The 23,937-nt window shown below is 51.3% G+C and overlaps 2 protein-coding genes across 7 annotated transcripts in view; one reads left to right on the forward strand and one right to left on the reverse strand.

Annotated features, from left to right (window-relative positions):
- The window catches only part of EPHX1 (epoxide hydrolase 1), a 38,159-nt gene extending 22,518 nt beyond the window's left edge, over nt 1–15,641 (forward strand). For all 3 annotated transcript variants that reach the window (XM_069545486.1, XM_069545484.2, XM_069545485.2), the window contains exons 3-9: nt 487–667; nt 6,289–6,516; nt 7,090–7,219; nt 7,745–7,950; nt 10,391–10,499; nt 14,414–14,530; nt 15,135–15,641. In XM_069545486.1, coding sequence (XP_069401587.1) covers nt 487–667; nt 6,289–6,516; nt 7,090–7,219; nt 7,745–7,950; nt 10,391–10,499; nt 14,414–14,530; nt 15,135–15,336 — 1,173 coding nt within the window. In that variant the 3' untranslated portion in view covers nt 15,337–15,641. The remainder of the gene's footprint in view (nt 1–486; nt 668–6,288; nt 6,517–7,089; nt 7,220–7,744; nt 7,951–10,390; nt 10,500–14,413; nt 14,531–15,134) is intronic.
- Nucleotides 15,642–16,157: 516 nt separating this feature from the next.
- The window catches only part of TMEM63A (transmembrane protein 63A), a 37,011-nt gene continuing 29,231 nt past the window's right edge, over nt 16,158–23,937 (reverse strand). For 2 of the 4 annotated variants that reach the window (XM_069545469.1, XM_069545468.1), the window contains exons 17-24: nt 23,778–23,864; nt 23,243–23,305; nt 22,121–22,283; nt 21,098–21,203; nt 19,751–19,918; nt 18,967–19,082; nt 18,546–18,608; nt 16,158–17,104 (exon numbers count right to left, since the gene is read on the reverse strand). In XM_069545469.1, coding sequence (XP_069401570.1) covers nt 16,940–17,104; nt 18,546–18,608; nt 18,967–19,082; nt 19,751–19,918; nt 21,098–21,203; nt 22,121–22,283; nt 23,243–23,305; nt 23,778–23,864 — 931 coding nt within the window. In that variant the 3' untranslated portion in view covers nt 16,158–16,939. Of the gene's footprint in view, nt 17,105–18,545; nt 18,669–18,966; nt 19,083–19,750; nt 19,919–21,097; nt 21,204–22,120; nt 22,284–23,242; nt 23,306–23,777; nt 23,865–23,937 lie in introns of all 4 variants that reach the window. The other 2 variants (XM_069545467.2, XM_069545466.1) reach the window with 1 other exon arrangement.

Here is a 23,937-nt window from a genome sequence, read left to right on the forward strand (position 1 = left end):
GGCTCCTCTGTCCACAGGATTTTCCAGGCAATAATACTGGAGTGGGTTGCTATTTCTTCCTCCAGGAGATCTTCCCAACCCAGGGATCTCCTGCGTCTCCTGCATTAGCAGGCAGATTCTTTACCACTGAGCTACCTAGGAAGCCCCCCCTTGCTGTATATAAGCCTCGATAAATTAAAAACACATTTTGTTCATACATTTAAAAACAAAAATGAGAAGTAACCTGAAGTTGAAAGTGAAAACTGTATGCTTGGAGAACAGCCACCATTGGGAAGCCAGGAGCTTTCTTCTGGGATAAACCTGACGACCCAGAGCACATGTCTGCAAGCCAGGAGCCTCCTCATCCCGTCTGGTGGAATTTTGCTTTGTCTTTGCTGTAGCATGGGGTCTGGTGGCTGCAGGACTTTCTCTGTCTTCTGAAAACAAACTTTCTCTTGTGCTCTGCCCCACTCACCTCCTCTCCTTGGGGTCTCACATTTTCTCCAGGACTTACATCAGAGGATTGACAGGGTCCGTTTAACTCCACCTTTGGAGGACAGTCGTTTCCACTATGGTTTCAACTCCAACTATTTGAAGAAAATCATCTCCTACTGGAGGAATGAATTTGACTGGAGGAAGCAGGTGGAGATTCTCAACAAATACCCTCACTTCAAAACTAAGATTGAAGGTATGTTTCCAAAACACCAGCTGGAGGGGGATGTGTATGACAGAAACGACCTTCATAGACACTTAAATAACACTGGGACTTAAATAAAGCCGGGAGACCCAGAATTTGATTATTGGTCAGTGAGATGTATTTGGAAGGTATAACCCCACTCAGATGCAAAAATAATGCAAAATCCCAACAAATCCAATGGTCTTTTGAGCTAAATGGGAAAACATATAAATAAAAACCAAAGAATTGCACCATCTAGTTGAATGATGGAACAATCTTTGAGAGGATGGAGATGAGACCTAGATCGGGGCATGGCCTCAGTCAACTCAGCCTTTCCTTGAGGCTTTGGAGTCTATGATACTGTGACTGTTTAAGGGTGCCCAAGCTGTCAGTCAAGGTTCGAATAAAAACTGTCCTGTCTCTGTAGCTTTAGACCTCCTGTCCCAACAGTATCATAAGTTGTCACCCAACTTCACCTGGAAGGAAAGCTGTCTTCAAAATGTTCTTGGAAAGGTGAAAATGAAAATGAAGTCACTCAGTCATGTCTGATTCTTTGTGGCCCCGTGGACTGTAGCCCACCAGGCTCCTCTGTCCATGGGAGTTCTCCAGGCAAGAATCCTAGAGTGGGTTGCCATTTCCTTCTCCAGGGGATCTTCCCGACCCAGGGATCAAACCCAGGTCTCCCGCATTGCAGGCAGATGCTTTAACCTCTGAGCCACCAGGGAAGCCCAACCTAAGTTAATTTGGGATAATAGTTTCCATAGTGAAAAAGTATTTTTTTAGCCCAACACAGATTTAGAATCAGATATAGAAATGTTTAAGAAAATCAAACTCATGCTGTTAATTTGTACAAATTTATCTATTTGTTTTTAATTATAGTAAAATATTCCCCTGGAGTGGGAAATGGCAACCCACTCTGGTATTCTTGCCAGGAAAATCCCATGGACAGAGGAGCCTGGCGGGCTATTGCCCATAGGGTCACAAAGAGCCAGACTCGACTGAGCACACCCACATAGTAAAATACACATAACATAAAGTTGACCATTGAAAGCATTAAGTGTACCTTGCTACCTGTAATGTCGCAGTGGATTAAGTACTTTTATATTGTTATCTAGCCAGCACCTCCCTCTATCTTCAGAACTTTTTTTATTTTGCAAAAACTGAAACTCTTGTCATTCAACTCTAACTCCTGTTTCTCTCCCTCTCCTTAGCTTCTGGAAACTACCATTCTGCTTTCTGTCTCTGTAAACTTAAATATGAATTCTGAATCTAAGGACCTTGCATGAGTAGAATCATGTGATCTGTGTCCTTTTGACTGGCTTATTGCACTTAGCATGATGTCCTCAAGGTTCATCCATATTGTAGCATGTGTCAGAATTTCCTAAGGCTGAGTAATGGTACATTTTGAATAAGGGCACACATTGTCATCCGTCAATGGACACTTTGGTTGCTTCTGCTTTTTAGCTATTGTGAAAAATATTGCTGTGATTATGAATGTACAGATATCTGCTTATGTTCCTGTTTTCTGTTCTTTGGGTATATACCCAGAAGTGAAGTTGCTGGGTCAACTAGTAATTCTATGCTTAATTTTAGAGGGAACTATAATACTGTTTTCCGTAGCAGTTGTACCATATAAGTTTATCTTTAAAAAAATATTCAGAAAAGTTGAATATACCTTCCCAAGGCTGAAAAGTGTCGAAATTGCCCAGGTTCCTAATTTTCCACCCAAGGAATACGTATAAATGGAAAATTCTAACTGCTCACATATTGTATGCATGTGTGTGTGTCAGTGTGTCTCTTTTCCTGACTCCCTGGCCTGAAATTCGCCCGAGAGGACCTCCCTTCTCACTCTCTCTGCTGCCATCCTCCTCCCTCACGTTTAGGCCTTGTCAGGGTCCTTTCTGCTCCCGCACTGACCCCTGTGCTCCCGGCTGCTCACGGCTCGATCTGTGACCTCTCCTCGACGTTCTCTCCTCATCCCCACTAGCCCCCTTATTCGGCCTTCTTGGCCCCACCACTTCCCTGTTCTGTGATGAGCTTCTGGCTCCAGGCTATGTCCTGGACGTCCTGCTACAGATCAGTCTCTGTTCTCAGAGAGTCTGAGACATGCAGGGGTTTCGGGGGCTTCCCAGGTGGCACTAGTGGTAAAGAATCCACCTGCCAGTGCAGGAGGCATAAGAGATGTGGGTTTGATCCTTGGGTCAGGAAGATCCCCTAGAGAAGGGCACGGCAACCCACTCCAGTATTCTTGCCTGGAGAATCTCATGGCCACAGAAGCCTGGCCGGCTACAGCCTGTAGGGTTGCAAAAAGTCAGACACAACCAAAACGACTTGCACACACGTGCATACACACGCGCTCACGCGGAGGCCTCCAGGGAGCCACCACCTCCCAGCGGGGGCGAGGAGTCGCCTAAGTCACAGGGAAGTGGAGGTTCAGGGCTGGAACCCGGCTCTCTGGTGTCCCAGCCTGTCCCCTCCTCCTTCACCTGTGGCCACTATTTCAGCACTGGCCCTCAGCTGTGACCAGCTGCTCCCCACTGCCCTCTCCCCTCACCAAGCCCGTGGCTGCCCTCTGAGCCCAGTTTGTCTCCTCAATTCTGACCCTGGGCAGCCTGGGCACAGAGATCCTACAGGCACCACAGATCCATAGGGCGACCAGGAGAACGCTTTCACCCCAAAGGGAAGGAGAACCCACAGGGCAAATTTTAACTTTTTTTTTTAGTTTTTAAAATTTCAATATTTAAAATTCAAAAAGTACAGAAGGAGACAGAGTCTCCCTCTCGTCCCTCCCCAGGGACAGCATCTGCTTTTGTTAAATAACATGCTTCCAGGGATCGCCTGTGTATACACTGCTATACAGAATGGATGTATATGTGTGTTTTTTCTAATTTTAAACTCAGATGATAATGTGATAGAATTTGAATCAAAAATAATCTCTCACACGAATCTGTGTGTTCCAAAGGAGTTAACATTAACTACTAAAGTCAATTTTAGGACTAAATTTAGCAGCATAGAAGGACACCCAGGATATATTGTTAAGTGGGAAAAAAAAAATCAGGTTCCAAAATTAGAATGTATGTAGGGTTCTATTTTTGTTAAAGGCAAGTTATGTTCTCTGTTTTTAAAAACGTATGAAACTGTCGCAGCCGAGGAGGAGCCTAAGGAGACTTGACAGCTAAATGTAACGTGGTGTCCTGGATAGGATCCTGGAATAGAAAAAGGACACTGGGTAAAAACTAAGGAAATCTGAGTAATACTCCATTGTATGTGTGTATGTACCAGTATTATTCAGTCTTTAAAAGGAAAGAAATCTCATAAGATGTGATGACATGGACGAACCTCGAGGATATTACGATAAGTGAAATAAGCCAGTCACAGAAGGGGGAAAGGTTGCATGATTCCGCTTATATGAGATATCTAAAATTGTTGCGCTCATAGAAGCGGAGAGTAGGATGGTGGCTGCCAAGGGCTGGGAGGTGGGGAGCTATAGAATTACTAATTACCGGGTATAAAGTTTCAGTTATCCAAGACGAGTAAATTCTAAGTATGGCGAAGAAAATGGCAACCCATGGACAGAGGAACCTGGCGGGCTACAGTCCATGGGGTCTCAAAAGAGTTGGACGCAACTCAGTGACTGGATACACACACGCAACACACACGCGAATTCTAAGGAGCCACTGAATGACACTGAACCTCTAGATAGCAACACTGTACACTGTGCAACACACTTAAAACTCTGTGGGAAAACAGGCAAAAAAAAAACCCTTTGTGAAGACAATAGGTCTCGTGTTAAATGTTCCTACCACCACTTAAAACTTAAAAAAAACCTAAGGAAATCTGAATACATAAAATATGAACTTTTAGTTATTAACGTATCAGTGCTGGCTCATGCGTTATAGTAAATGTGCATCCTAACACGAAATGTTAATAGTAGGGGAGACTAAATATGGGTATATGGGAACTTCCAGTACTAGCTCCACTATTTTTCTATACATCTAAAATTGTCCCCAAATTAAAAAATTATTTTAAAATGTTGGACAGGTAACACAGTGTTCTCTTCAGATCATGAGATTACATGTGATTCCCCGCCCCCGGCTTTTGATTTATCTTTGTTTTCTGTTTCCTACAGAAAGCACGTATTATTTGTAGAGTGAATAAACCACAGACCTTGCTGTCAATGCCAGCCCTCATGGTGGAGGTGTGATAGTCTCCCTGGCCGTGTTTGCTATGAACACCCACTTGCTTGGGAAGAGACTGTTCTCAAAGGGACTCCGGAGGCGGGGGGAGCGGGGGGTGCCTGGAATCCATTCACCCATCTTTGGCCAGGGTGCTGTTTCAATGCCCAGCACTCTACCTTAAAATAATTTTCTCCACTTAAAAAAAAAGTTATGCATATGTCCATTGTAGAAAAATTTTAAAGTTTATACAACCACAAAAAAGACTATGATTTGCTTGAAATTCTATTGCTCAGAAAGGACTACTTTTTACATTTTTGTAGTTTATCTTTTCAGACTTTAAAATTCCTATACACACCATATAAATATATGCATACATGTAAGTATTTACAGAAATTGGGTCATACCATGGATCTGGCTTCATAGTTTGCTTTTACTACTTAGCAACATATACAGGACTGATTTCCATATTCAATGCACACGGACACTGTCATTTTAGATGACTCTATTGTATTACAGGGACTCTACTGTATTACAGTGTACTGTGTGATCATAGCTCAGGCATGTCTGACTCTCTGCAACCCCGTGGACTGTGGCCCACCAGGCTCCTCTGTCCATGGGATTTTTCCAGGCAAGAGTAGTGGAGTGAGGTGCCATTTCCTCCTCCAGGGGATCTTCCCAGCCTGGGTCTCTTGCATCTCCTGTGTTGGCAGGCAGATTCTTTACCACTAGCATCACCTGGGAAGTCCCTTACAGTGTACTGTTAAACTATAATTTGTTTCATTCTCTGCTGCTGCTGCTGCTAAGTCACTTCAGTCATGTCCAACTCCGTGCGACCCCATAGACGGCAGCTCACCTGGCTCCCCCACCCCTGGGATTCTCCAGGCAAGAACACTGGAGTGGGTTGCCATTTCCTTCTCCAATGCATGAAGGTGAAAAATGAAAGTGAAGTTGCTCAGTCGTGTCCGACTCTTAGCGACCTGCAGCCTATCAGGCTCCTCCATCCATGCGATTTTCCAGGCAAGAATACTGGAGTGGGGTGCCATTGCCTTCTCTGGTTTCATTCTCTACTGCTGGATATATAGGGCTACCTGCCCCCTCCACAATTTGTAAATTATTAAACAGTGAATACGTTGAGCGTTGCCACGAGCAGCAGTTTGAGAGCAGCCTGGCCCAGCCTCACAGACAGCTCACGTTCTCACCTGCAGGGCCACAGCAGTCCATCACTTGCAGGTGGTTGGGAGTAAGCCCCCTGGGGGGTCTGGAGCTCAGTGTAAGCGCTCAACCAGCGCCACTGGTGGTGACTGTGGTCAGCACCCATGGGGCACCCGGGGTGGCAGCAGCATGGTCCCGCTCAGGCGGGCGCAAAGCCTGACTGGCTGCCCCGAGAGCTGCGACAGCAGCCTCCCCCACCACAGGGCCCTCTCCCCCAGCCCTGGCTGTGTCCTGTCTCCCCAGGCCTGGACATCCACTTCATCCACGTGAAGCCCCCCAACCTCCCCTCCGGCCAAACCCCAAAGCCCTTGCTGATGGTGCACGGCTGGCCTGGCTCCTTCTACGAGTTTTATAAGATCATCCCGCTCCTGACTGACCCCAAGAACCATGGCCTGAGTGATGAGCATGTTTTTGAAGTCATCTGTCCATCCATTCCTGGCTACGGCTTCTCCGAGGCATCCTCCAAGAAGGGTATGGGGCTGCTGCGGGCCGGGCACCTGCCCCAGGGTGGGGAGCCGGCTTCCTTCAGAGCCTGAGGGAGCTGGGGGGAGGGGAGGGTCTGAGCCCTGAGGAAAGAGAAGCAATGGGGATGATTTGATTGCCAAAGGGCCAGTGTGTCTTCTCAGGATTTGAGGGGCGTGGCGGGCCAGGGACCGGGCAGAGTCATGACTGTCCAGAGTGGGCTCAGGGCCTGGATGCTCGTGTCCTTGGGAGCTGCCCACTCGGGGCGGGTCCACATCTGGACTCTGTGTTATTCTGGGCCAGCAAGGCAGACTAAGCACTGCACACAGTGTGGACCCATGGACCCTCAGCAGGGCTGGCCTCACCGTCTCCTGCACCCGGGCTAGCACCAGGAGCACTGCCTCTGGGCACTGGGCACCCCACCCTTGGGCCCCAGGATTCCTTCTCACCCACTCTGAGCTGCTCTCCCCTCAGCCTAGGGCAGGGTGGGCGGGGAGGGGGGTGGTGGTGAGAAATCGCAAAGGTCTCTGGCAGGACCAAAGGTGTGACCTCCCATGATTCTTCTCTCCCCTTAACAACCAGGCTTCAACACAGTGGCCACTGCCAGGATCTTTTATAAGCTGATGCTGCGGTTGGGCTTCCAGAAATTCTATATTCAAGGCGGGGACTGGGGGGCCCTGATCTGCACCAACATGGCCCAGCTAGTGCCCAGGTGAGGGTGGCTGTCAGGCGTTCTGTGTATGTATGCAGGTGTGTGTGCATAGCCCGTGAGAGGTGAATGTCTGCGTAGGGAGGAAGGTTGGGAAGTGTCTGAGGCTCGGCACAGCGGCCACGCGGGCGGGACGTTTGTGGGCCCAGGGGAGATAAGGGAGGGTCCCTGTCACTCAGCTCTGCCTGGGGCAGTTCAACACAGATCCTCCCTCCCTCTGGTGTCACACAGGACTGGTGACTCTGGGCCAGCTTCCCAGGCAGGGAGAGCCAGCTAGAGGAGGGGGACAGTCAGGGAGTAGACCTTTCTGATGGACCAAGTCCTGGAAGAGAGCTGACCAGAACTTTGTAGAACCTGTATTTTCTCCCCAGCCTGCTCCTTCACCTCATGTGGTCACCCGAGGGGGCAGCTGCTGATGGGGGCTGGCCCTGTGCTCCCCAGCTCTGTGGTTGCTTCCTCCTCCATCTCCCCCCCAACTTCCCCGTCCTTGATGGCACCCAGGCTCACCTGACCCTTCTCTGCCCCCAGCCACATCAAGGGCCTGCACTTGAACATGGCTTTGATTTTAAGAAATTTCTACACCCTGACCCTTCCTCTGGGACGGTGTTTCGGGGGGCTTTTCGGTTATACCGAGAGAGACATGGAGCTGATATACCCCTTTAAGAAGATCTTCTTCAGCTTACTGAGGGAGAGCGGCTACATGCACATCCAGAGCACCAAGCCGGACACTGTGGGTGAGTGCGCAGGCGCAAGGCACCTGGCTCAGCGGTGGGGGGTGGGGGTGAGGTTACATCCAATCCATTCAGCAAGGCTCCCAACCAGCGGGGGCAGCCTCACCTACCCTGGGAACACTGCTCGTGGGGTGAAAACCTCTTGTGAGGGACTCAGAGCTCTTTCCACCCTTACGCTGCCTGGCCAAATTCCTGAACAGCTTCACTGAGCAGAATCAGCGTTCCTAGTGACTTTGACCCCTGGTCTCTCTACCCATGAGTTCTACAGGGAGAAGCCTAGAGATGGACAGAGGAGGGGGTAAGACAAAGCCTAGTGTTTATCAGTTCTGGGACTGTGGGAAGAGGGGGGGTGCCCCAGGGCTGGGAGAGCTCCCCAATTCGGTGAGGGAAGGCAGCACAGATGGAGCTTCTGCCATCAGGGCCCTGTTAAGGGATATTTTTTTTAAGGTATCAATCATATAGCTATACTAATGTGGAGGGGCATACTATGTATCTCTGTCAATAAAGTAATTTCCAAATTCTAAAAAAAAATTTTTTTAAGATAAAATCATAAAAATAAATGAACACATGTCAAAATTTTATTCAACTAACTAAAGCAACTAGTAACATGCAAAATAGAACAGTTCAAAGGCATTTAGGAACACTAAAATAAATTGGCTAATAGATACAAAACTTGTCAAAATCTACAGGGTAATAATCAAGTATATCTCCACTGGATTTTTTTTTATTCAGGTTTACTGAGATATAATGGACATACAGCACTGTATACATTTAAGGTGTACAGCATAATGATTTGACTTATATCTTCTGTAAAATGATTGCCACAATAAGTTTACAACCAACATCTCATATAGATTAAAAAACTTAAAATTTTTTCTAACCTTGTGAATAGAAATTCACTTGCTTCTCTATGAACTAGACTCACTTGCATTACTATTAGTTTTCAACAATTTGCAGACCTGTAAAATATCTGTAAGACAAGGGAAGAAAGGCTCCCTTTACAGTCATATGATATCAGAAGGGTCCGCTAGAAACTCCTTGAACCCCAGTCAGAGGACACCCAGGAATTATTTTGCCATGGTCTTTTAGAGTTTCCATGACAGTCCATACTCACACACCTTGGGCAGCTCACGGTAATAAGAACAGTGTTTTATAGAACCAGTTTTCTCCCTCTGATTATAAAAGTAACCCATGTTCAATGTCAAAAGATCGAAAGATGCAAAAAAGCACAAAACAGAAAAGACAATCACCTATAACCTCTTGTTTCCTACTTCTCCTCTCCCAGGCCTTCAGAAGAACTGGCTAACATTTTGACTGATGCATTTTCACAAATGGAATCTGTCCATACAACCAGCATTCATTTAAGAAACAGAGCGTGACCCACCAGCCCAAAAGCCCCCTGCACCCTCTTCTGGGTACTGCCCCCCACTCCCAGGGCAGCCACCCTCCTGACCTGACAGATAGATTGCTTTTGCTGCTTTTTATACTTTGTATGCTTTGGAATCCTCCAATAGGTGCTTTTCTGAGTCTGGCTTCTTTACCTGAATATTTTACTTGTGAGATCCATCCATGTCGTTTTTAAAAAGGATTTCTTTTTTAAAGAACAGTTTTATTTATTTTGGGCCGTGCTGGGTCCTCCTTGCTCTGCGGGCTTTTCTCTCTCTAATCGTGGCCGGCGGGGGGGGGGGGGGGGGGGGGGGGGGGGCGGCGCTCCTCTCTGGTTGCGGTGTGCAGGCTTGTTCTGGTGGCTTCTCTCACTACGGCGCACAGGCTCTCTAGGACATGCGGGCTTCAGGAGCGTGGCACGTGGGCTCAGTAGTTGCAGCTTCCAGGCTCTGGAACACAGGCTCAGTAGTTGTGGCACGCAGGCTTAGCTGCTCCTTGGCATGTGGGATCTTCCTGGACCAAGGATGGAACCCGCGTCTCCTGCATTGGCAGGCGGATTCTTCACCATTCAGGGAAGCCCCATCCATCCCATTTTTAATGCTTGCTTTATCGTTGGGCCTATGAGTGGATCAATATTTATTTATAACTGATTCCCTATTTTGGGCTTTTGGGTTGTTTCTAATTTTTCACTAATCACAGAATAGAAACGAAAAAAAAAAACAAAAACCACTTTTTAAAAACAGCATTTATATATATTTCTCATTTGGATCCTACAAAACCTGGAGTCGTAGTCTTTGGTTTAAAGGAAGCTGCCCATATAGCATATGGATATCAATGAAGTAGTGGGTGAGGTATTATCCCTGTTTGTCAGGTAAGGATTCCAAGGCCCAGGGTTAAGGAAGTGAGGTGCAGGAGCACCCCAAGAGTCAGGGCAGAGCTGTGCTCTGACACAGGCTTCCTGTCCACACTGCTGTTCTGTGGGGCCAGCACCGCCCCTCTTGCTGGCAAGCTCTCTGGTCCCAGCCCTGAGTCGCTCCCTTGCTTCTTCCCCCACCAGGCTGTGCTCTGAATGACTCTCCTGTGGGACTGGCTGCCTATATTCTAGAGAAGTTTTCTACCTGGACCAATTCAGAATTCCGAGACTTGGAGGATGGAGGCCTGGAGAGGTAAGACCCCATCCACCCCTGCCTGCTGTCGGCTTACCTTCCTCGCCCGCCTCCCTTCTCACTGATTTCATCTCTGGTTGCTCTGAGTGGGATCGTCATCGAGCTCCATCTGTTGTCGGGTGTCCCACAGATCCTCAGCCTGTGACCAACCCAGCCCCAATTTTTGGATGAGAAAGCTAGGGCCCAGAGAGGTCTAGCCGCGCAATGGAGATACAAAAAATAGAATGCAGGGCTCAAGACAGTTCTGTTTGCTAAACAGCCTCCTGGGATCAAGGAGTCCGGAGGGCAGCAAGAGCCTCTTTGTCACTAAGACATGAGAGCAGCCCAAGGACGGTCCCTCCCGAATCCTGGACGAGCCTGACATCATGGCTGTATGCCTGCATCATTTTTGGAAGCTGGTCCTACAGGGTTGCTACAGAAAATGTGGGGAGGCCATCCTGTCTCCTGGAACCTTAAGGGCTGCAGCCTGTACAGTACATGATTCCCAGGTCCCTGGCCTGATTCGAGCTTCATCAAGGTTGGCCCTGATCCACCTGCTCCAGGGCCCAGCCCTTTTGTTACTCCTTCAGAGACACTCAGAGCACCAGTGTCTAATATGTGAGAAGGAGTGTATGGATCTGGCCCCGGAAGTAGGGACTTGGTCTAAGCCATGCCCAGCACCTAAAACAGCGCTGAGCATGTCCTAAGTGAAGTGAAGTGAAAGTCACCCAGTCATGTCCAACTCTTTGAGACCCCATGGACTGTAGCCTGTCAGGCTCCTCTGTCCATAGAATTTTCCAGGCAAGAATACCAGAGTGGATTGCCATTTCCTTCTCCAGGGGATCTTGCTGACCCAGGGATTGAACCCAGGTCTCCTGCATTGCAGGCAGGTTCTTTACCATTTCAGCCACCAGCTGGTAAAGGTGGGCATATAGTAGGTGCTCCACAAATAGTTGTCTGATGAAATGAACTCTTAAAGATACATGCAAAGGACTGTGGGGGCTCAGAGAAAGGGGGATTCGCTTTAAGAGACAGGGAGGGGAAATGACTGGGAGAATCTGTTTGACCTGGGCCTTAAAGGATGAATAGGAGTTTGCCAGGTGGAAAGGGTGGAAGAAGGGAATATAGGCAAAGAGAAAAGCAGAAGCAGAAGTTGGATTGATTAAAATGCATGGTGTACTTGGAAGGGGTAATTTGTCCCCAGGCTGGCGTAAATACAATGGGGCCAGACCTACAGATGGATCCTCGAAGAGCCTCTCATGGGATCTGTCTCCCCAGTCCCACACAGGGCAGCACCCAAGGGTTGATGGGATGCCACTAAGAGCACCTTGGCAAGGGGTCTGGCCCTGCTCCTTGCACACGAATACCTGGAACCGGGTATGAGGCCAACCAGACTGCCCGCGGGCTGCCCCCTGCAGTTTCTGCCCACCTGCGTGCCTGGAGAACCAAAGCTTTGAGCAGCAGACAGACATGATCAGATCTGTGTTCTAGAAAGATCGCTAGCTGCAGGAGGGTAGAAATGGTTGCTGTGGTAGTTTTCAAGCTGTGCTTGGAGCTGCAGGGGAGGTGGAAGCACTTGGCCAACTCGCTAAAAGCCAGTTCCCAAGTGTAAGTGCTTCTTGTAACTGTTCAACTTTCATTGACTGGTTTTAATTTTGTTATCAAAACTGCGTTTTGAAAATGTTCATTTTATCTCTATCCCTGCTTCATGCTGCCATGGCTAGAGATCTAGCATTTCAGAGACGAGGGACTGAGGGCTAAGAGAAATATAATCCCTGAATACGAAGGTGTCTTATGAAGATGTTGTCTCTGAGAAGCCTCTTTTCTTACTTTATTTTCATATTTAACATTAATACCTTCTTCTGTCCCCCTCCTGTGCCCCTCAGATTCTCCTTTCTCTGCTCCTGTCTCAGGCTGCACTAGTTGGGAGCAGGGCAGAGGTGAATTGAACATTCCTTAGATTGCAGTTCTGAGGATAAAAATATGATTGACCAACTGTATCTAAATAGCTGAAGCAAACAAGTACACTTAGCCAACTGACCTTTGACTGTTTTTTGGCAAATTGGCTTCTGCCAAATCAACTCAGCTCATTGCCTGGAGCTGAGGAGCCTTGCAGGCGGAGCAGCAAATGTTCTTTAGTCCAGGCATCGAGTATGGGGTGGATATATAGGAGCAAAGGCAGTGCGCTTGGAAGGGATGCCAAGAGGCTGAGCTGGTTTCTGTCACGGACAGGCCGAGTGGGAGATGCTGGCAGGATGCCCGGGCAGGGGTGTCCACTTGGTAGCTGGGCTCACAGATCTGGAGCTTTAGGTGAGGGGTCGAATTGGAGCAGCTCTTCCCACTGTGTTCTCGGTGAGTTAGTAGTTGGAGTCTCAGGGCAGATCTCCTCAAGACAGAGCACAGCAGAGCAGCGTCCAGGGGTGCTGGGAGGAGCCTTACTGGCTCCAGAAGAGAGTCTGGGAGGACAGACCTAGGGAGAAGACCCTCCCCACGAGGCCTGGGCAGCAAGGATATTTGGTGCGCAGAGTGAGGAGGCATGGGAGAGAGAGCAGGGGAGGGAGGGAGGGAAGGCCTGGGGACAATGTGGGAGGTGAGGGGCGTTTGGGCCTGAAGAGGCAGGTGGAGGGATTTAGGACTCAGGACAAGGGAGCAACAGCTCCCCCTGAGCCCCGAATCAGGAATCAACCAGGGAATGGCCTGGGGGGTGAGGGGGGAGGGGCAGTTAGAGATGGCTGCTCCATGAACTTAGACTTCCTCACAGAGGAAGGTGGGTGCGCGGGAGGCTGTGGGTGGTCACACAGCTGTTGGGACCCTCTGAGGACGTGGCAACTGAGGTTGGTAAGCACGGCTGTCAGGAGGGCTGGAGTCCCCTTGGGTCTGTGGGCTGTAGGAGGGTTCAAGGTGGCAGAGGGCCCCCAGGAAAAAGACCCTGAAGGGGTGAGTACATGTCAGGGAAACTAGAGGGGCTGAGGAGTGGTGGGTGGTTATTCCAGGAGACAAGGACAGAGGCTGGCGAGTGGAGGATGAGTTGGGGAGAGCAGTGAGGAAATGGAGGCCCAGGAGGCATGGCCCATGGGTCGCAGCCGCTGACATGGGCAGAGGGGGAGGTCATGGAGAGTTCCGGGCTGTGGACGCAGGCTGGGCTGAGTGGCCCGCACCGACTGGAGAGGGCGACGGCCCAAGGGGCGGGCGGGCCGGAGAGGGTGTGGAGCTTTCCAGAGTCCACAGGCCGCGTGCTCTAACAACAGGTACCAAATGATTATTTCCTCCCGGAGTGGGGGCCCCTGCAGTCTGGGTGGGCTTCACCTGCTCAGCAGTTCCCAGCCTAGAGAAGAAAAGGGGTATCCTGTGCTGAGCATGTTGGGGAGGGTCTCTGCAGGGCCCATGGCTCCTTCCTGGGGTGACACAGGTTTGGCAGGAGGTAAGCTGGGGGCTGGTGAATACAAATGCCCCAGCAGCTGCTGACCCTGCCTGCTTCTCCTGGTGCCAGGGTCCCAAAGGCTGCCCGGACACCAGGTTCTGCTCAGGACCGGTCAGGGGTGGGCCTGCACTGAGGGGTGGGCTGAGCAGAGGCTGCAGCACCCTCCGCACAGACCACCCAGCGGTGACCAGCCAAGCTTCTGGTTCGGTTGACCACACCTGCTTCTTCCCATCTGGCCTGAACCTTTGCAGGCAGGTCAGGGAGGGGGTTGGCTGATACCACCCAGGATGACAGGCTGCCTTGTACGTGCTCATCATTCTACATTACCTGTCTTCACGGTGACTGGTGACCTTGGACCAGGCCTGCCTGTAGCACAGGGAGAAATAAGGTCACTGAGTGGGCGGTGAGGCCCCAAGAGGCGTGCCAGGTGGGCACAGCACTGACACATAGCTTGAAAGTGGCGGCTCTCAGGCGCTCCTGGCACTGAGCGTGGCCTTCCTGTCTGCTCTCCCAGGAAGTTCTCCCTGGACGACCTGCTGACGGGCATCATGCTCTACTGGACAACGGGCACCATCACCTCCTCCCAGCGCTTCTACAAGGAGAACCTGGCGCAGGTCAATAAGCATGAGACGTAAGTCCAGCTGAGCCCGGAAAGGGGCTTCTGGGGAGGGTGCCCCTGAGACAGAGAGCAGGGGGGTGGCCTGCTTGGACTCAGAGGAGGACATTTGATATGGAGAAGTGCAGCCAAGCCTTGGGTGCACACCAGGTGCGGAGAACAGGAACACAATTTAAAGGAGGGGGGCCTCTCTTTAGAATTAGCTCACAGACAGAAGCTAATGGAGGGAGACAGCAGCTCCCTTTGCTGCCAGGCCTGGTCCCCAAACATCCGCAGGGGCTCCCCCAGGGCCAAGGCTAGCCTTAGGTGGCACAATGGTTCGGGAACCCCTTGCCAAATCTCATAGGGAGACCCTCAGGCAGCAGCAAAGGGAAAAAGGAGCAAAGGTGGGAGGTGGATTCTGTTCCCACCTCAGCCACACTTTCCAGCTGGGGCAGCACTTCCAGAAAAGAGGGCCCTAATGGGGTTGGAGCTGAGGTGGGTGCTTAAAACCTAGGTCTGTCCTTTTATGGATCCATGTGGCTGAGCGAATTTGACCCCCCCCCCCAGCTCCCTGAACCCCGGCTGTGCGGGAGAGCCGGCCCGGCCTCCCCCTCAGTGAGATCTCCGTCTCTTCCAGGCTGAAGGTATACGTGCCCACGGGCTTTGCTGCCTTCCCCTGTGAGCTGATACACTTGCCAGAAAAGTGGGTGAAGACCAAGTACCCGAAACTCATCTCTTATTCCTACATGCCCCGTGGGGGCCACTTTGCCGCCTTTGAGGAGCCAGAGCTGCTCGCCCAGGACATCCGCAAGTTCGTGGGGCTGCAGGAGCGGCAGTGACCCCGCCGGACCTGGCTGTCACCTCCCCGGCAGCCCCTGCCCTAGCATGGCAGGCTCCCTCCTGACACCCGCCCTTTTACAGAGAAGTCCCTGGTCTCGCAGCCCAGCTCCCAGTAGCAGTGGGGCTGGCAAGGAGCCCAGTCCCTATCTCTGGTCCTCTGTGGGGAGAGATGCCCCTGTCCCCAGGAATGTGTTTGCTGCCGTCCCCTGCCCATGCTGGGACCCCAGGCTCACCCTTCCACGCAAACTCCCCACTTGCGCTTGCTAAGCAACATGGCTTTGATGAAAAATGATTTTTCTTCTGAGAGTGGCTGGAACAAGTGACTTGCTGAGCCCCGATCCCACATAGGGTGCCCCTTCCCACCGAGCTGGCAAGCCTGCAGCCTGTGTTGGGGCGATGTCCCATTCCACTCTTGTTGGGGGCACCAAGAGGCCACTCTGCCCATCCGGGTCCCCGCCAGGGGCAGCTCAGAGCAGAGGCAGCGAGGCCAAGTGACTACTGGGGACCCTCACTGCCTGCTTCAGCGATTGGAGGCAGCCTCCCAGCTCTCCCCACCCACACCCATCATGCAGGCTTGTGCCTCTGGCGCCCCCTGGAGGCAGCTTCTCCAGCAAGTGCCCAAAGAAGCCTTGCAGCCATGGGGTCTGGTTGGGAAAGGCAAGAGGCTGCGCCCCTCCTTCTGTGGGTATAGTTCTCTCTTGGCTTCAAGGAGGCCTTGAGCACTGTTCCTTCTGGAGGGAACAGACAGATGGAATCAAGGGCTTCAGATGGAGCCTCATGCACTGGATGTGAAGAGGCAGGGAAGGCTAGATCTCTGCAGTCTGGCTGAATGGGCACTTTATTAGTGGTCCTCATGGTCCCTGCCACTCCAGGTGACCCCGACCCAGCCACTATGTCACTGGCAACATGAAAAAAAAAAAAAATAACCCTGGTAGGGATGTGGAGAAGCCTGCTGCAGCCTGGTGCTGGCCTACTACCCTCCTGCTTCCTGCAACTCACTCCTGGGGTGGGGGCAGGGGTGGGAAGGGTCCAGTACCCGTGAGGGGAAGCTGGGATGGACCTGGATCACCATCAGAAACCCATCTCAGGCCTGTGGCTGCTGCAGCCTCTTTGGTTATCGGTGGTATGTGTGTGTGCCCGGAGAGGGGTGGGCAGTGTCTGGATGCTCAGAGGGAGAAGGTCTTCCACACGGTGCAGCCCCCTCTTGCTTGATTCTGTCACCACACTCGTGGGTTGGAGGGACACAGTTTCAACACATGATCCTGCTAAAAATCACCAGGGCCATCATCCCAGCCACAGAGCTGGGCGCTTGTGCAGGAGGGGGACTTGGAAAGAAATAGAACCTCAGGCGAGCAAGTGAGAGTCCAGGTCTGCACTTGCGCCCAAAAGAATCCCACCTGATGGCGGTCCCGCCTCCCTGCTCAGCCAAGGGCCAGAGCCCCTTTCTGCTTTCATCTCTTTAGACTGGCTGTGCTTAAAGCAGGTGGAAAGAAGTCCTAAACTTGGTTGAGCTCGAGGGCCAGCCACCTCTCCACCTGTGTCTCTTCACCTCCTGACTCCCCAGGGCCCTGAGCCTGGACCAGCCCAGCAGTTCCCCAGCTCTCAGTCCTCCTGGTCAGCAGCTGCCACACTGTCCTCTGGGCTCTGTGCCAGACACTGCCCTGCAACAGTCCCGCTGATGTTGTTGATGGCACCATAGGTCTGCTGCTGTGGAGACAGGGCTGTTTTCTCTGAGGATGAGCTGTTCAGAATCCGGGGCACGTAGGGCTGCCAACAAATGGGAGTGTTAGTGCTTGGGAGGGCTGGGCACGAGATTCCAGACCCCATTCTCCCCCTACTGTCCCAACTCCCTCCAGCAGGAAGACACACAGAATTCTCATAAAGGACACATAAAGAAACAACATCAGCTTAGGACATGAGGACCTAAAAGACAGCAACTAGCACATTCTCCCAGCAGCCAGAGCCAATCAGAAAGCACAGCCACATGGTCTCAAGGTCCTAGAGAAGAAAGCACACCTCTTTCTCAGAGGAGACAAAACATCCTCAATTCTAGAGCAACTTTTTATAGGAATCAGGTCTATCAACACAGGACAGGTTTAGAATGCTGTCAGTGGGACTTCTGAGTAGCTGAGCGAATCTATGTAGGCTGTGCTTCCTCTCAATCCCAGACTCTGGCTGCCAACCCCAAACCAGGCTGAGAATGAGGGGTTTACATCCGCCACCTGCCATGTCTGGCAGGTACACTCAAGAGTTGTACCTCTGGGCGATGACTCTTCCTGAAACCTCCAGGGCTGATCCAAGGACAGACACTGATAAGAGTGCCTGACACGTGGGAGGGAGCCATCGCAAAGAACACTGCTACTGACCCAGATCGGCACTGTCCTAGCCCTGTCGGTCAGTCCCAGCCCGATCTGCCAGGCCAGCAGCCATAGCTCTGGGAGCTTGGGGCTCCATTCTCCTTTCCCAAGCCCAGCATAGGGGCAGGACCCTGGAGGCCAGAAACGGGGAGAACGAGGAAGGAAAGAAGTCCTGGTTTCTTTCTAACAGTGCCCTCCTCCAAAGCAGGTGCCATGCTCTTCTATTGAATTCAGAGAGGAGTTAGTGTGACACCCTCTTCATGCCTCGTGAAGCACCTCACATAGGCAGGTGCTGATGAAATGCTCTGATAAACCTTCATCAAACCACAGGGCCTTGCGAAATGGCTTCAGTAAAGGCCCAAACTCACCAAGCATTAAACATGCAGAGAAGGAAAGAGATGAGGGGTCGAGGGGTGGGAGGGAGGCTCAAGAGGGAGGGGGTATATGTGTACTTACAGCTGATGCACACTGTTGTCCAGCAGAAACTAACCCAATATTGTAAAGTAACGATCCCCCAATTGAAAAATCAACAGCAGCAGCAGCAACAACAAAAACTCACCAAGCATGAAATATGCAGAGAAGGAAAGTGAGCAGGGAACTGAAACTGAGGGGGACGGGTATGTATTGTGGTAAAACTAATTATCTTCTCGGTGATGGATGTGGCTTCACACATGCAAGAGAAAACATCCGGAGGGACCAGGGATTCCTTCTCAAATGACATTAATTCAGAAACCCTCCTGCCACATGATCAGGGGACTTCTGTCTTAAGAGAGAAGATCAAAGCATGTTTGCAAGGCCCATCTGGCTGGGCCTGTGCAGGTGCTCAGCGCTCGGGTGAGAAACACACTTACTGTGAACGGTGGAGGTATGTGTGCCCCCGCCTCATTGCCTTTGTCACTCGCCGATTCTTCTGTCTGCAGATAACAGCAAAAACTTGCAATGATAAACATAACCGATCTTTCTGAACTAACACCCTGTAAACAAACAGACTATTGACACCCAGAATAATAGTACCAGCTGGCACAAAGCTACCAGCAGCAGCCCAAGAGAGGATGGGGTGTCAGGGGGAAGGCAGCGTAGGGAGCAGGGAAGCGGGAGGGCAGGGAAGCTACACATCACAGCCAACTACCCACGCCTTCCCCGTGGATAAATAAAATCTGGAGAGGGCTGCTGATCTGTTGCTATGGGAAGAGGTGGAGGAGGGCTGGAGGATGAACCCAACCATCTTTTGCCAGACTCTGGCAGGGCAGCGATCGGGGAGGGGCCCTTTACCTTGTAGTTGAGAGGGCTGAGGTGCCTGAAGCATCCAAAGCAGGTATATGCCAAGCAGACCAGGATGGTGAGCAGCAGCACCAGGAAGGTAAACAGGGTGAGGGGAGCCTTCAGACCTGGGGACAAAGGGATGCCAGCCTTGATGGAGGGAGGTCACACCTGCTGCACGAACTGTTGTGTGGCTTCTCCCTCAGGCCAAAAATAAAAGAGAAGACATCATTCCCACCCCCTTCCCACCATCTCCAGCAGCTGGGATGCTGTCTTCACCCCCAGGGGCACACAGTGATGCGCTGAATAGCTGCCATCATCCCGGGTCAATTTCGGACACTGGGGCACTGAGTCAATGGCAAGAGGTCAACCTCCTTGCTGGGTTGGTTCCCTCCAGTCTCCAGTGCCCTGGGAAGAGTCAGGCATCTCTTCTGCATTTTCCTTTTTCCCAAGAGTAGCAGTTTTCCCTCCTGCCTGCCCCTACCTCCTCCACACTGTGACATGTGAGGACCCTAAAAGAATCACGCGGACAAACTTCCCTCTCTCCTGCGGTCCAGTCCCTTCATCTTCCCTGTAAGACTGTCTGGGGCAATGGACCTGGCCTTCCCCAGCTTACAGCTGACCTCAGGAGCTTGGAACTGGGTTGTCAGTGCTGCACCCAATCAGTCCTCACCCTGGGGTACCACCTTCTGATTGGACACCGAGTTGATGCTCTTAAAGCAGTGAGAGATTTGACTGGCTGGTGTTGATGTGGGAATGGGAGGGTGGGGGTGGCCTCCTGCCCTCCACCCCTTACCCAGGCGCAGGAAGGAGAAGAAGTAGAGCCAGAAGAGGCACAGGATGGGAGCGGCCAGGGCCTGGTTCACGGCCGCGAAGTGGATCCTCTTCTCCAGCTTGGCCGGGAGGTAGGCGAAGTAGAGGTTGTGCCGGTCCACCATGTGCTTGAGCAGGATGTAGATGAGGCCTGCAGAGCCCGGGCTGTGAGCTGGACCTCGCCTGGGACCAGGGGCCGCTCTGCCCCCTGCCTCCCAGAGGCACTTTTTGTGCCAGAGCTGGAGCCCAGGCAGCTGCTGGGCTCCACGCGTACCTGCATCTCCTGGCTCTCACTCTCCCCAGCCCCTCCCCTCCCCTTCTCTCCTCTCCTCTCTTCTTCCCCTTTCCTAGCCTCTTTCTGACCCCAGGGAGCAGAGGTTTCTGTGTATCCTCATGGATCACTGCAGTTCTAGGACCATTTGGGGGAAAGAAGAGATTTTACACCCAGATGCCTGGCTTCAACTTCCTCCCACACTGAGCAGTCCCAGCAGGCTGAGACCCTCCCCTTGCCCCTCAGTGCTCCCACTCTCCTTTCCCACCCAAGCCGACCCCCTGCACCATCGCTGTCAACAGATGCCCAGGGGTCTAAACCCAGGGATGGCACAGAAGGTACGCAGGTGCTGCCTCTTCCGTTATGTCAGGTTCTTAAAAAAAAATTTTGTTGTTGCTTTGAAAGAGTAACACTACCGTAGATCTTTAAAACAGTACAAGAGATTATATAGCGAAAATGAAAACTTCCTCCTAAACCTCAGTCAACAGTCTCCTGGGTGTTCTGTTTCCTTCCAGAGTCTTCCATTTGTTGCCAGCTCCTGAAGGTGTATTTTATTTGCAAGACCTTGGCCTTCTAAGTCAAGGAGACCTTGGCCTTCAAAGTCCTAAGTTCAAATCCTGCCTCCATTCCTCACTAACACAGCGTTAAGTGCTTCTCTGTGAAAAGGGGACAGAAATAAGACCTGCTTTGAAGGATCCTGAGAGAGTGAAGTGTGGTAATCCACATGGAGGGCGACAGTGGCTGCCACCGTGACAAACACGGCCTCCCCAAGTGCTGCTGGCTGAGAACCAGCTGAGAATGAAGCACTCAGCCAGCAGAGGCCATCAGACTGGAGGAGGACTCAGAGAGGTCTCAGTTTGCAAGGCCAGTGGCAGCAATCCATGAGACATGAAATTAAATTTGGTGTGGCTGGTGGCTATGAGCCACAGCTTGTGGTTCTCGGGGTTACAAGAGGCCCTCTGTCTGGGGCGCTCCATGACGTCCTGGTGCTGGTTGTCCTGGGGAACTCTGCAGAACCAGCCACCCGCCTACCCTGGGACTCACTCCAGGGCCACTCACCAAATGGCACAATGATGGGGCAGGTGATGCTGTAGGCCATGATGACGGTGAAGACGCACAGCATCCACGCATACATGGCTCCAAACTCGTACTCGAAGGCCTGGTGCTGGGAGGGGGAGACGGTGAGGAACTTAGGGGATTGGTCCACCCCAGCCCACCTCCATGCTCTCTTAGGTGGTCAGGGAGAACACATCGGGGAGGACTTTGGAAATGGGAGACTCACAGCAACCCTCACCTCTCAAGGAAGGCCCTTTCTGCCCCTCCACAAGCCTCCTCCAGCTTCACTTAGTTCACACCCAGACCTCTCAAGGCATGATGAAGCATGTTTTCATAGTGTTTTTCTTGTTCTAATCGTGTCTACCCAACAGGCCTGTGAGCCTCCAAAGGACAGAAGGGATATGTCTGACTGTAGAACGATCCTCCACAGACTCTGACGTCAGACCCAATGTCAGCTCCACCCCTTCGAGCCGTGTGTCTCAGCCAAGCATTTGACCTCCCTGTGGCTCAGTCTGTGCGTCTGCAAGGTGGGCTCCAGTAGGGCCCATCTCACAGGGGCTCTGAAGATTCAGTGATAGGATGCAGGGCCTCTCCGCTCACGGTTCCCACAACAGCAAAGGAGAGTAAAAGAGAAGCCCACACACCCAATTTAGAGTCTTAAAACAAATGCCATCAGTTCCAAATGTCTTTGACCTCTCGGGTAATCTAACAATTTATGCAAATAGAGGGCTATGGGAAAGGAATGTATGAATCTTAATTGTGTGTGTGTGTGTGTGTGTGTGTGTGTGTGTGTGAGATCAGGCCAGCTGAAATGCAAAACTCCCCACTCTCTCCTCTGCCTGAGACAGAGTGGATGGAGGATGGTACAGCCAGGCCACCTTCACACAGGCTCCTCACACCTCCACTCCCCACAGTGGGGCCCTGGGCCGAACTAGGAGGCCCTGAGCACGGTGCCTGGCACTCCACTAGGTCAATGTGGCTGGTGGGGAGGCTCTGGGATGAAGGCAGCGCCTTCCCCCCTCGTACCTGCTTGACGTTCCTGCGGTCGGCCGCGGTCTTGGCCATGACCATGCGGAAGGTGTAGAGAATGAGGCCAGGCAGCCGCAGCAGCTCCATGCCGTTGCCGATGAAGGCCGAGGCGATAACGTAGTTCACAAAGAAGGCGCCCTGGTCGGGCAGGAAGACGCACCTGGGGAGCCACCGGGTGTGCGAGCTGAGCACCCAGGGAGGGAGAGGAGCCCGCAGCTGGGCAGAGGAGGGACTGAGAGTTGACCGTGGATTCGGCCATCTGGCTATCACAGTCAACCCAGACCTGAGCTGGCTGGGTGTGAGTCTGTCTGTGGCTGCCAGCTCCCAAGTCCTCAGGTTACCCAGCGAGAACTTAAGAAAATTCGCTCTATCCTTTCAGATAGGCACGCGCAGGCCTCCCTGTGAACACTCCCTTGGAAAAGTTTATCTTGAACCTTAGGGTCTACATCAGGACCTACAGTGTAGTATCAGAGGGGCTGGGCTGTATCCCAGCTCTGTCTCTTAACTAGCTGGGTAGCTTTGGGCAAGTTCTTCAGCATCTCTGGGCCTCAGTCTCCCCATCCGTAAAATGGAAATAGTCATCATTTCTGCCTCATAGCTTGTTGTGAAGATTCGATGAGAAACAGAATAAAGCATTTAGCAGAGCATCTTCTTAAATAACAGGTATTATTATTAAAAAGGTGTGGTATAAGCTGAAAATACTAACAAGGACACACATTTAAAAATAAGTTTAACTCCACTCTCATAGCAAAAATAACCCGGGACCAGACAGTTATTCTGGTTGCAGTGTTAATTACTATTCCCCTTTCCCTTCCCTGGCACCCCTGAGACCTAGCAGTTCCCTCTCCCCAAGCGGTTCTGTTCTCAGTAAGTAAGTTTCAAAGGATGAAGGAGACTGTCACTAATTGAGTTTTAACCTAAAAGATTAACCACATTTCTGCACACGTAGCACAAAGTAGGTCAATTCCCAGGGTGCAGCCCAGCCAGGAAGCTGGAGGGGTGATGGAGAGGCTACAGGCACTGAAGCACAGTACCCTCCCCCTCTGTCGCCCGAGTCCCAGCCTCTGGGGGACATTCATCTGGGACCTAGAGCCAGAACTCAATGTGGCTGATACTTACTCCAACCTGATAGAGGCCTCTGAGGACGTTTTATCAAAGAGCCACCGGAAGAAAAAATCCAAACTGAAAGAAAAATAAATCCTGTAAGAATTTATTTCCAATACTCCATGTGATCATACCTATATTTTCTTTTTTTTTTCTCTCTGCTTTTTTTGATTGTTGTTTGTTTTGCAAAAGGCCTAATCTCAAGATCTACATTGGTTTTCTACATTGCATCTACACTGGTTACTTATTACACCATAACTCATCAGGGCCTGCTTTCACAAAAGCTTCCTTCCTCTGAATAACCAAAGCCATGATTAGACTTGCTCCCTAAGTGGAAGGTCCATGATAAGTTTCATTTTTAAGCTTTTTTGTTTTCAAGGCAGAAAGAACCTATTTCTCTGAAAGTATCAGTGTGCCAGCACAACTGCACTCCAAGAGGGTATGACAGGTTTAAATGTTGTTAACAATTTGGATCCACTTCCAAACCATTTACATTTTCTCTGGATGTGACCTTGGCTCTGAACTTGGAGCAGGAAGTGGTAATGTGTACCTGGTGAGGCCAAGGGAGGGCAGGATCAGCACCATGAAGATCAAGAATATGTAGACCTTGGTCATCATGATCCGGTTTTCTCCTGACCTGCAGGAAGTCAGACGTGAGCCCTCGCAGTCCCTCAGATGCCCCAGGGATTCCCAGGAAGGCCCCTGCTGTG

The sequence above is a fragment of the Ovis canadensis genome, chromosome 12 (genome assembly GCF_042477335.2).
Source record: "Ovis canadensis isolate MfBH-ARS-UI-01 breed Bighorn chromosome 12, ARS-UI_OviCan_v2, whole genome shotgun sequence".
Classification (NCBI taxonomy): domain Eukaryota; kingdom Metazoa; phylum Chordata; class Mammalia; order Artiodactyla; family Bovidae; genus Ovis; species Ovis canadensis.